The sequence below is a fragment of the Ambystoma mexicanum genome, chromosome 5q, assembly GCF_040938575.1.
Source record: "Ambystoma mexicanum isolate Mex_15411 chromosome 5q, UKY_AmexF1_1, whole genome shotgun sequence".
Lineage (NCBI taxonomy): Eukaryota > Metazoa > Chordata > Amphibia > Caudata > Ambystomatidae > Ambystoma > Ambystoma mexicanum.
Window position 1 is genome coordinate 675465059 of NC_090933.1, and position 13561 is coordinate 675478619.

The 13561-nt window shown below is 43.1% G+C and overlaps 1 protein-coding gene across 1 annotated transcript in view; it reads left to right on the forward strand.

Annotated features, from left to right (window-relative positions):
- The window catches only part of ADHFE1 (alcohol dehydrogenase iron containing 1), a 419108-nt gene that overhangs the window by 269737 nt on the left and 135810 nt on the right, over positions 1-13561 (forward strand). The window contains exon 8 of the mRNA XM_069621130.1: positions 6998-7103. Coding sequence (XP_069477231.1) covers positions 6998-7103 — 106 coding nt within the window. The remainder of the gene's footprint in view (positions 1-6997; positions 7104-13561) is intronic.

The window sequence follows — 13561 nt, forward strand, 5'->3', positions numbered from 1 at the left end:
CTGGGATGAAAAGCGAGGAAAGACTTACACGTTGGTTTCCCTTCTGTGTCTATTCTTCCCGAGGTACTTTACCACATCGGTCTGCTGAACCTTCATCAAGTGGCTTCCCTTTCAGGTCCCCTTCATTCCCACTTTTCCAGGGCTATGGCTGGTGTACTTGCCCTCCAGACACTTGTGCCCACCAATAAGACCTGCGGGGCAGGTACTTTATACAACTAATAGTCCTTGGACATAGGCTTACTCCGACATTTGGTATCGACAATCCTTGATCAGGAATTTCACATTCATACTGGCCTTTGATACAGGCATTCTCCATTTCCAGCTGCCCACTTTCAATCCTTACAAAAAGGATCACATCGCTATGAAAGTAAGTGTTCAGGCCTGTATTACATGCACAGGGCAGTGCCGGGACGGCATGTCTGGACTGCACGTGTATTTTTGTACTCACCACGTGTAACAGCATATTTTACAGTGGCATTTAAAGGTAGTCATATCGCCGGTTCGTGTAAATATTTTGGGTTTTAGGGCATAGAGTACACTACAGAAGTTGCTTTTCTGGAATCACCAGGCATGTACTTTCTCAAGAACCTTTCACCAGTAGCTTGTGTATTGTTTTCTTAGGTAGGCAGCGGGAAGGACTACCCTGCATGCAAGTGGCTTCTGACAGTTCTGCCACTTTTAGCACTGCCTCGATGGCGTTCTCCGGCCATATCACCAAAGTACACCGTTCATGGCAGTTACTTCAACCTGGACATATACACTGGATCTGCTGGGTAGTTGCCGAGCTCACAAATGTTTCCCGATTGGCTGGCTAGGACAATTACTGAAGGGCACAACGTGGGGACTCATTACAGAAGCAGCTTGGCACCAGAGAACGTGTCGTTTTGCACAGTACTGCTGCTAGGGCTAACATTTTAAAAATTAAAACTTGCAAAAATCGTCCTAGTGAAAATATGGATTCTTTCAATGCACCAGGGCAATATTTGACATAGTGCCAATAAGAAACGGTGCAACACACAAAAAAATGAGGATCCAGGATTCAGCGCCCAGTCATATCAAAAAATGTTTTAATGTGTTGCCCTTAGGATAACACGTGTTTCGGCCTTCCTTGGCCTTTCTCAAATCAGGGCCTAAATTGGGTTCATTTGGTAATTGTTAGCCTTTTGCTCATGCTCTCGAGTTACTGGTGCAAGCCCATGTTCTTAATTCTGCGCTCCGGTCATTCGCGTTGGCTCCTTGCTGTTAGTTCCAATAAGAAACGGTATTGGCACTATGGAAAACTTTAACGCTGAGAAAATAGTGTCCTAAAGTAAGAATTCCTCTGTTCCTTGCACACCTTTTTGCTGTAAACACAGCCAATAGTAATTAGACATTGGTGTTTCCTCGGGAGGATAGCTCAGGGGCAATGTGCTTGCCTTAGAAGCAAGACGACACGGAGCACCACAGGTTCGATCCCGGTCCACGCTTAGAAACCTCTGGGTGTGAAGCGCGTTAAAAATAACCAATCCTATCGTATTCATTCACAATACATTCTTCAACAAACTACATGGAGTTTGACATCACTGATTCTGTCTGAGTCTTTTACTATTATGGATATAAGTCTATAGTGTTGGAAATAATTATCCTATAGATAAATAAGTGTACTATTACCTGGTGTTATATTTGCAGTTTTGCTCCTGAATAAGTGGTGTTCCCCCGAAACCTGTTGAGCTCTGTTCTACACAATTAAAAAGAAGCTTCATTGTTTGTTGAAATTTGTATTCTGAATAATTTTTTTGGGAACTTTTTTTTTTAATGAATACACCATTGTTCAATTACTATTGGCTCAGTTTACAGCAAGAAGGTGTGCAGAGGGCAGGGGAGTCCTTGCTTTAGGACATCATTTTGTCTGCGTTAGTGTTCTTGCAACCTCCTGTCAGGGTTGTGTTACTGCCCCTGCACCCAAGTTTCCGCTAGATTGCTCTTTAAATTACCTATACAGCTTCTACATAAGAGTAGGTGTACACTAAATTCTTTCTTCTTTGAACTACGCAAAACGTTGCCTTGGTGTACACAGAGGAAGCAAGAAGGAATAATGATGAACAAAAAAGAAGGAACTTAAAACCATATGACAATAAAACACCGAACAAATGGAATTTTGAAAAATCACCCTTCTGGCGGGAAATTAGTATGGAAAAAAGTAGAAATGAAGAAGTGAGAAAACCAAGCCAATAACAACGAACGGTAAACAATATACAAGAAGTAACAGTATGTTCATGGAATACTAGGGGACATACACATCTGTTCCAAACAGATCGACCCGAATTAAATTCAACACAGGTGATATGTTTACAGGAGACATGGCTATCAACCCCCCCAGTATGTGAAGGATTTCTAACATACATGAACCCGGCTATTAACAACATTGGAGGAAGACCATCAGCAGGCCTCATTACTCTAATCAGTCAAGATTTAGCAACTGAAATCACTGAATAACAGAATATTGGAAACTGGGCGCAAAATACTCTAGTTAAAAGACAAATGAGGATAGATCCGCAGAAGAACAAAGAGCCCATAAGCACCCAATACCTAAACATCACCAATATATATTGGAATCCAAAGAAAGTTCCAGAAGAAATGATAATTGATTCTATCTTCACTAAGATAGACAGCATTGCCCAAGAACATAAAGACGTAGAATTTATTATATGCAGGGATCTCAACCTGCATATTTTTGATGACAAAGGAGATCTAATAGCAGATCAACTGTTGGAAAATAGAGCACGAAGATGGAAAATAGAGACACGCAACAGAAATTTTGAAAAATGGGATGCCCTCAATGCAGAAATAAAAACGATACCAACTTGGTCAAGAGGGGAAAATAAATCAATCATAGATTACATCTATACTAGTACGGGAATCACCCAAGCAAAAGTCGAGGCAAAAAATCTATTCAGTGAACATAGCGACCACTATATACTAAAGCGTTCTTGGGTAATGAATAAAGAAGAACGACACAAAATAAACATACCCACGTTGACGCTAGTAAATAGAATGAACCGGTGAGAATTCCGCAGAATAGACTAACTGAAATAACAGAAACATTAATGAATTCAGAGCAAAAAGATTCCAACAAAATCAATTATGGGTGGCTAACAGATCAATTCCAAATGAAACAGAGATCGAATCAATTACCAAAACCAGAATGGAAATATATCTACAATCAAGAGATTGCAGAAAAGAAAAAAGAAAAAAGGAAATCTATTAAAAGAGCACAAAAGGAAACACCACAATCCAAAAAAAGAATAATCGGCCAAGCAAAACAAAAATTGGCACAAAAACGCCAAAATGATGCAAGACCAAGAAAATGCTGAATCTATGATGGCCACCCTGAAAAATCGTAACACCAGAAATTTGTGGGATCTCTTGAAAGCGAGTAAAAAGGCTGAAAATGCAATGATAGTGGATGTCCCAGAAGCAGCGTGGGTTAACTATTTTACAGCTCTTTATGAAGAACGAACAACAGTGATAAAGGAAATTCAACAACATCCGCCAAAGCAATGGAACTTTATATACGACATTGAAGAGATTACCAAAATAATAAAAAAACTAAATATATCAAGGGCACCAGGGCCGGATGGCATGTTGAATGCAACATTAAAACAAAATCCAGAAGCTTGGGCACAATTCTGTGGCAAAATTATAGATCTGATCAACAGCATGAAAAACGTGCCCGAGTCCTGGAAATTAGCAACGCTAATCCCTATATACAAACAAGGATCATCAAAAGAACCGAAGAACTATCAACCTCTTGCACTTCTGGATCCGCTAGGGAAAATCTTCGCTAACCTTATACTGACAAGACTAAACATATGGGCAAAACAAACGAAACATCAAGCGGTGCGCCAAACAGGATTTGTGCGCAACGTCGGAACAAATGTGAACCTCATGATTCTAAATCTGATGAAACATGAAGCTGAAAGAACAAAAACAAACACAATAGTAGCATACGTTGATCTGAGCCTGGCATATGATAACATTAATAGAGATCTGCTGTGGAAGAAATTGGAACAATGGGGATGCCCTAATGACATACTAGAACCAATTATACTTTTGTTTACCAACACAAAAATACAAGTAAGAATGACAGAGGATGGAATAATAACAAGACAAATAAACACCTGGCACGGCTTAAAGCAAGGGTGTCCGCTTGCAGCGGCCCTGTTCATCTTATTTACGTCGGATTTTGAAGAGGCTATAAATACACTAACCATCAATCCTCCAAAATTAAATGCGACTGCGGTCCCTTGTTTGATCTACGCGGATGATATCATTTTATTAGCAAAAACACTGTGTGGATTACAAAAAGCTCTTAACCAAACCTACGAATACATGGAACAAAACAAACTGACAATAAACACCAAGAAAACAAGAATCATGTATCTAACAAAGAAAAATTCAAATGGGAAAAATGCATTTCAATACTACCTCCAAGAAGAAAAATTGATCCAGGTTACCACCTATAAATATCTAGGGATATGGATAAACCAATCGTTGACAGAAGCACCATGGGCAGAACAGCTAAAAGCAAAAACTAGAATGCTAGCCAGACAAGGCCTGTCAATTCATAAGAAATTTGGAAAATTTTCGCTAGTACCATCGGTAACGTTTTATAAACCAAAAGTGACAGCGATCCTCGCATATGGAGCAGAAACCATGATTAATCATGATAGAACCATATGGATGAAACTGGAAGCGATGTATTGGCGGAAAGTATTGAGTCTACCTCAGAACCCGCCCATGATACGGATATGATATGAACTGGGTCTCCAATCATTAGAATCAATAATCGAATGGAAAATAATAGATCTCTACAGAAAAATCAATAGCGAAGAAAGGATACCGGCATTAGAAATTCTAAGAACTTCAAAAGTACACGTACGCTGGACAAATGGAAAGAAGCATCCCTGTGTATATGCAACAAAAAAGGGATTACACTGGATACATTGACGAAAATGCCTCAAATCGCAAAAAAGAAACTAAGTCGAACTGATTGGATTGAAACCCAAGAGCAGAAAGATCTATATAAGATGACACTTAAATGTGAGGGAGAGGAAAGAGCACTTAATCAACTGCCAAATTACTTAAAATTATATCCGGATCGAAAAATCAGAGACATGTTCCTGAGATTCAGACTAAACCTACTGCCAACAAGAGAAGTTTTGGGAAAATGGAGCCCAAATAAAAGTGCAAGTAGTGACTGCAGATTCTGTCAGATAATAGGGAAAACCGAAACACTCTATCATGTAATTATGGAGTGCGAGGCACTAAATCAAAAAAGATTGATTTTTAGCGCCAAATACGCTAGTGCCAAAATTGAAATGGGAAAAGAAGAAAGATGGAGTCAAATCTTAATAGGAAATAATAGAAAGATGGTCGCAACCATAATTCACTTCTGGGAAACATCATGTCGGACAATAATAACAATAAGGAAGAAGGATAAAAGATAAAAGACATTGGTGTTTGTAAGGTTTAAGATGTAAACCAAATGCATTTTAATAAAAAAAAAAAAAAACTGCACTGGGAAAATGGGTATTTGTAATAGGGTAATACTGTTTCTGCAATGAGGTCCACTCCTCCTTCCTAATCTTTTACCATCTTTCATCCCTAGTGTTGGGAACAATGGAAGGGCGGATGTCGGACCAAGGAAAGGTTACCATAGCAAGAAGTCATTTTATTGTGTAATGTTTTTATTAGATTTCTAAAACCTTTGGCTGTGCAAGGACTGTGGAAGGACATCTAGAAAGGAATATCATGGCATGCTCTTCTGCTGCCCCTACCCAAGCACTTTCCATGATGCGCTACTCAAGCACTTTCCACGGCACGGCTCTTGTCTCTTTGTACCCATCCAGTCTGCTAAAGTGCCAATTGTTTCAGAGATGAGGCCTGATTTCTGCCAGCGATTTAAGCACATGTAGGAAGTGCCAGTCTTGCATCTCTGGCCCTTACTCTTTTCACAGAGCAGAAACACTTACCAGCCCAGCCTCAGTGTGGGGGACAGATCCCGCACGTTGCTAAAGTACGAAGGCCGAGGAGTGTAAGAGTTCCAGGTGCATCTCCCTTTCCTAATTCCATTATTGGAACAAAATCGTGATTGTATTTTATTTGCTCAGCTGGTGTAAGATTATTTTCCTTTTGCGTATTTGACCTTTTCCTATGCCCTTGACTCTTGCTATATTTAACCCCTTGTGATCGTCATAGCCCTTCAGAGCGCCAAGTCTCAGGTGATATGGACCCTTCCAACATGGAATATGGCCTTATAGACTGAGGGAGGGGTCGTTACCTAGGGCCATAAATTGGGGAAGGGTCATTATCCAATAATGACCTTCCCAAGGTCTAAGGTTATTAGCACCTAGTGGTAGTAGCAACACATATTTCGGATTTTTGGTGGTAGTAAAATATGTTACTTTAATACTGGGTAAAGTAAATAGGCAATTGAGTTAATTAAATTAAATTTGGTGTTATTTTGTAATGTTAAAATATCATAGGTCCCATAAATTAGACATTTTAACTGCAAACTTAGTTCCACTGAAACAGGTTTACCATGAGCAAGCATTTGGTGTCATGTTAAACTGAACGGTTTCTCTATAAGCAAGTGAACGCATTTTCCTGTGTTTTGGCTTTCTCCTTCGTGTGTTAAATTGGATTTTGCTGTAAAAGAAAAAGCTGCTATCAGAGAGGAAGTGTCTTGTTGAAAGAAATGTTGCCTAAAAATTGCTTTGTTGTTTCCAGTCTGCTTTTGAAAACAAAATGTTCAGAGTGCAGCCAATACCAGCAGTTATTGAGTGCAATTTAAATTCTGATTGGGCAAGAGGAGTTCAATAACGATCTCCATGTCCTAATAGTTATTAGAACACCTAGTGCCGGGTGAGCATACACACAGAATTTACATTTATGTTAGCAATGACCAACCGATTTCCATTGCTTACACAGATTTTGGTGTTTTCCAAATTTGTAGGAATTGCTTCCAGAGTCATCAAACCTACATTAGGACTGATTGACCCACTTCATACCCTGCACATGCCAGAAAGAGTTGCTGCCAACAGCGGGTTTGATGTCCTCTGGTAAGAAACGCTACTTTCTTCACTACTTTCTTGACTATACATTTAATTCATGGAAGGTACCGTGTGGATTGGATCATGTTGTTGGAACCCATTTACTTTGTGCTACTCGAACTATATTGACCCTACTATCTCTCTCCATCAGCTCAATAGATTTACTTTAAGAAATGTGTATATCCGCTGTCCTCAATTTTATTCCGTTTCATAGCTCAATTCCATTTAGATGTGTCAAAATGTTCTGATAGATAATCTAAATTAATTTACCAACACCATCAGGCGTCGTCCTACACCACCCTCTTGTGATTTCAGGAGTGGTCATTGCTATAGCTTTCCAGGCGGGATCACTTCCTGTGTGTCCCTCTCATTCTTGTTCACAGCCAACAGCTTTGTGAGCTTGTTTGGAAAATATTCAGAGCACTCGTGCAATGAAAAAATCAAACTGGCCTGTGACTTGAACAAGAAAAGAAGTGTTTCCCACAATGACACTTGTCTCCGTATTCATGAAAGATTTGGTCTAGAGCGTAATGCACGGGCCAATAAGGGCTTTAGATACGCTTGTGTCCATAGCAACACAGATAGTAATTGGCTTTTGACTGAGAACATCAGAATAAGGCTTGAAGAGAGAGCTGCACTGTGCAGAAATCACTCTGTGCAAAACTGTGCATGTTCAGGTGGCCCAGTCTGTATACCAACAGACCTGGTGAGTGTAATGACTGAGATACCAAGAGCTTAAGTGTATGCTCTGCAAAAAGCAATTGACGTTTATTTTTAGAATGTGGAAACATGTTTTAAAGGAAAAAATGATATTATTTTCAGACAATGCTCATTCTTGCTTGATATGTGAATATTTGAGTAAATAGATGGAGGAAAGAGTTACATTGTGAAGTTAAGTGTACATTTGGAATTCTCCTAGGTTTTGCAATATACTATTTAAGGAAACCAGAGTATTTAGGTGATCGTACGAATACATATTTGGTGTTGGGGTTAATATTCGCAAACAACGAAGTAAAGGAAGGTGCTGGGGGGTGGTACAGTGAGAGACAGAAGGCAAGCGGAAGATACATACTCGATGAGGTGAATCCGTCCCCTCTCTCCAACCTGCTCTGCAAAGGATCTGCAGTGCATTCTACAGATCCTGACACAGAAGTGATCGAAGATATGATCAACCTTGTCGGACCGTTCAGAGAGCACACCACAAAAAGGTTCCAGAACGCTGACAGACAGTGATCCTGCTCCCTCCCACATTACTGTGGAATAGACCCGAGGCCCACGAATTTAGTCGCACCCATTGTATACACCCATCGTATGTCCCACAGAGGAGAGGAAGCAGACTGGACACCATATTGCACAAATGCTCAATTCAGCAGACACTGCAGAGGTGGAGGAAAGACCCGCAAACCCTGCAGATGCCATACCCGGATGGAATGCCAGCAATGCCCTGACTTTAAGATGGCAGATGCATTTTGTAAGCTCTTTAGGAAGTAGGAGCTGCGATACAGAATACACCAGATAGCCCACGGAGAATATGGAAACAAGCCACCCAATATTCGAGCTCATTAGTACAGTTAAGCACTTGGGAGAAGTAAAGAAATTGCACTGCCAGCCATTTAGGTAGGTAGGAGCTGGTGGTGGGGGAGAGAACATTAGAGCAATAGCGGAGTCATTTGCTGATTAGAGCAGCTCAGTCTTTGAGGTACATTTGCCATTCCTACTGGGTTCTGCACCCCCAGACCACCACAGGAGAGAGGAACCAATTGCAGAGTCTACTGAGGGTTATACCTCAGACCGGGGCTGGTGCCAGGAAGCCGCAAGAGAAAGCAAGTGATTACAGGCCAACTGGGGGCCAGAGCCCAGTTTTCTGGCTGAAGACAGACGACCAGAAGCCGAACCTGATGCTTTTGTGGGATGAGCCCATTAAGTTGATCGTTGACTTAATGGCTGGTGAGTAAAACAAAAGCTAAGTCTCAAAAGCTCCGGGTGCAGAGGAGGCAACATTTCTTCTGGTAAACAATTTTGGATGCCCCCTGTGGCAAGGGACAATCTTATTTTTTTGACTGGTCGGTATGTGACAAGTATTTACCTAATTATCAGCAAAATAAAGAGAACATTACAGTACAACGCTTGTTCCAAACATTTTATCATATTGTCTGTCATTTATCCAAGAGTTGATCCACTCCAGACCACCTTACTTTTCTTTCACAAGGCCCTAAAAACTTGATTCTTCACCCGAGAGCTGCTCTGCCATGCTACCCTCCCCATTTTGGTCGCAACACACTTTGCTGTTAGATGCCAGAGATCCTGTCCAAGGTCATCATGTCATATGGACAAACTTCATTTTAATTGAGCGCAGTAAACATTTTCAGCCAAAGTAGTCTCGTAACCCCCAATCGGCTTCCAACCGTGTGAATTGGCCAGTAAGTATGCACACAGCCTTTTCTCTTCACCAGACAAGGAATACCTCCGTTTGCACCTAAAGGTATTTTCCCCATGGTAACACGTTTGTGCCCCTCTCGTTTTTTAACGGGGTCAAGGAATTATTCTAAGTGTTCGCTATGCTTCTGGGGAATGCCAGGCAGTGGTAATAACTCTTCTGCCAGCCTATTGAGAAGAGCAGTGCACAAGGCGTACTAATGCCCACTGTAGTTGGAAAGGTAATCATGTATTCACTGATTCGAAATCTCTCCTCATGGTACACAAAACCCCTCAAAGTTTGACTATGTAAGCTAGCATGATTGGCTCTCATTACTTAAAGGGTGGTTTGCCATTTGTGGGGTTGGGCCATACTTGCAACACGCATTGGCAAAGCCAATATGTAGGTTCTTTTTGGTGGTGTTTATGGATGTGTGTGTGGATGGATGGTGGATGAGCTAAACCTAGAGACTGTATAGGAGTTACTATTTGATCGGCAAGACCACAGTCCCTTACATAAGTTGAGTTGTCCCATCCCCAAACCTTTGCTATGAGTACTCCATATTAGTTGTAGAATGTTTCAGCTAGACCTTATACGAGCTTCCCTCACCCGATTTATCGTGAACAGCAATGAACATCAGTTGAACCATACTGACAACTGATTTGTTGATCCTTTCGCCAGATTAAGGACATTCTTGGACAATAACGCTTTCAGTTCTTTGCCTAAGGTGATGAGGGAGGTTGCACAGCATGGCTAAAGTGGAGTGGCGTTCCAGAGTCTTGGTGGTCTTCTTACTCGTCTACATGGTTAGCGAGCCATTAGTGATTAGTCTTACCAATAGTACAACTGAGAATGATGATTTCAGCTTCTCCAACATCATCGAAAGTCTCCAGAATTGTTGCCAATTGTTCAGAAATGGTCCAGAGATGGAAAACGTTTTTCCTAAAAACTGCATTGAATTTTGATCGCAATTCGTGCAAAACTCCCCAAATGCTGCAATCACCAGAAATGTCCATGAAGTGAAGAAATACTGAAATATTTAGATAAATGTCTTCAGAACGTCGTTAAAATGCAAACATACTTTTCACAGAATGGAAATTCCTTTCTTCTGGACACGCCACAGAGATGCCTAGCCTCTCATTCATTCTGATCCCGCCCTTGGCCCAGAATGTCATTATTTGCCCTTTGAAAATAGGGCATTAATGTTTGCCGCTACTGGGCTCAGGGATTCCCTTACTCTTCAGTTGGCGGCTATCCAGGAATGCACTGTCTTTTTGAGAAAAGTTGAGAATTCCGTTTTTGTTAACCTTTCAATTTCTTGCAACCAATGGCGAGTCTTTGTATTCCCCAACACTCTGGGCCCTCCCCTCCAAGGTCTTATATGTATTTCTCATAATAAACCATTAAAATCAGGGCCATCTATTCACAAAAATGCTAGTTGAAGCAGAACAGATTTCAAATGCCCGATGTGGTGACGTGGTAACGCTATGCCCGCAACGGAGTGACGTAACTCCGTCACAGGGAATACATGGGGCAGTCCCGCGCATGTGCCGTAGTGCCCAGGCAGAGCCCGGATGGAATACCTGCGTGTGTGTGTGTGTCTCTCTGTGTGGGGCCCAGGGGCTACCGTGCTGCTAGGCTGGGTGTCCATCTAACAATGTTGACGAGGAGGTTGCTTTCCCGAATCCACGTGGTGCTGCATCAGCTGAGCTGACGGAGGTGTGTGGAAACGTTTGTTTTGCTTGACAGCTGTGCCGGCACCGAAGGGGAAGGTGAGAGAGGCCCTGTAACACTGGCAGGAAGCAGGTTGCGGCTTCCCAGCCAGGGAAGTGCACATGCGCCTCCAAGACGATTTATGAAGCACCTGAGGGGGCGCATTGAAAAAAAGGGGAGAAGTCTTTTTTTTCTCTTTTCTCTTTTCTCCTGGCTTCCAAGAGAAGTTTTGAGAGTTTTTCTTCATCCATGACAATTTCTTTCCTTGGTGCTGCTCCTGTGCAGATCCCATAAATGGTCACACTGAGTTGCAGCCTCTTATATTGGGGTGTGCACGTGCGCACAGCAGGACGTAGTCAGTGGGGTGCTGCGCCAGTATGCAGGACGGTCAGGCGGCAGCCGTAGCTGCTGGCCCATGTACATCATTAGCCAGGGGCGCTGGCTCCCATGCCAGAATTTGACTTGTCTGGGGCGCCAGCAGCCGTGGGCCCCAAATGGAACCTGTGGCTAAAGCGCCTAGAGATGTACTTCGCCAAGTTGGGGAGGTGGATGACCAGGCAAAGAAGTCAACACTTTTGTTTGCTGTGGGACCAGCTGTGTTGAAGCTGTTTGAGACTTTGAGGCCCGGTGGGTGACTCCTGTGAGCAGTTAAGGATGCCCTGAGAGACCATTTCATCCTGTTGGAGAACTTGGACTACGAGAGGTACATGATGTGTGTGGCCAAGCAGAAGGATGACAAGTCACTGGACTCATTTCACAGCAGGCTGAGGCAACTAGCGGCCATGTGCGAGTGGGTCAATGAAGATGAAAGATGAGATTTTTCGTCACTGATGTCAGCAAGGACACTCTATTAAGTTGTGCCGCAGCCGAGGCCCTGAAGGCTTTTCGTTTCACGTATGGAGTCTACGTGGAGGACATTCACAAACTGCTGCAGAAATTTGAAGAGGTATTTGTGGGCATGGGCAAGTGGATGGGTGAGCCAGTAAACCCTCATATTGAGTGCATCCGCCCAGTGGCCCTTATGCACAGAAGGGTCCCGTTTCATCTTAGGGACCAGGTGGACAAGGAGGTAGAATGCCTGGTGGAGATGGACATCATTGAGACAGTAGAGGGGCCAACCATGTGGGTGTCACCGATAGCAGTGGCAAGGAAGCCGAAGCAGCCGGAGGCGGTCCGGATTTGTATAGACATGCGTCTATCCAACAAGTCTATTAAGCAGGAAAGGCACCTCACACCCACCATGGATGACATCATTGTGGAACTACAAGGGGCAAGATTTTTCTCCAAACTGGACCTGAGGGTGGGCTATCAGGTGGTCCTGCACCACGAGTCTTGATACATCACAACATTCACAACTCACAAGGGCCTATATAGATATAAGTGGCTCAGTTTTGTTGAATCGTCGGCCGCGGAGGGCTTGGAAAACCTGGCCGTTGTGATCAATATCAGTGATGACATTTTGGTGTTCGCCGGATCTGAGACTGAACACATGGAATGGCTGGCGAAGACACTGGAAAGGATCCAGTCGCTGGGGCTAACGCTCCACAAGGAAAAATGTGAGTTTTTCAAGAAGAAGATTAAGTTCTTTGGTTTTTTATTTCAGCAAGGTGGTGTATCGCCAGATCCCAGGAAAGTAAAGGACATCAAGGAGGCAATACCACCGGAGTCGGTCACGGATGTGAGAAGTTTTCTGGGTATGGTGACATACTGTGGGTGGTTTATCCGTCATCTAGCGACTCTGTCGGAGCCACTGCGAAATCTGACAAAGAAAGAGTGTGTCTGCAGTGGGACTCACTGCAACATAATGCCTTTGAGGAGATCAAGTCGGCCCTGATAGCTGAGAGCACAATGGAATTTTTCAACGCTGCCATGGCATCAAAGATCGTGGTGGATGCGAGCCCGTTTGGACTTGGAGCGGTGCTGACCCAGCCTAACTCGAAGGGTGATATCCAGCCAGTGGCATTTGCAAGCAGGGCCTTGGAGGACACGCAACAGAGGTAATCCGAGATTGAGCAGTAAGCACTGGCGGTGCTCTAGGGTTGCATGCACTTCAGGCTCTATGTATTGGGGATACCAGCGATGGTAGTGACTGACCATAAACCGCTGTTGCCAATCACGGCAGGGTCATCGATGAAGCCCCCTGCTTGCATCGAGTGGTGGATGCTATCTTTGCTAGAATACGTCGGTCTGGTGTACCGGCCCAGGGCGGACAACACCGCTGATTATCTGTCCATACATCCTGGGAAGTCTGCAGCAGAGTCTGGGAACAGAGAGATGGAAGTCAAGGAATTTGTCAGGCTGGTGGTGGAGGCCAACGTTCCGAATTCCATGTCTGTGT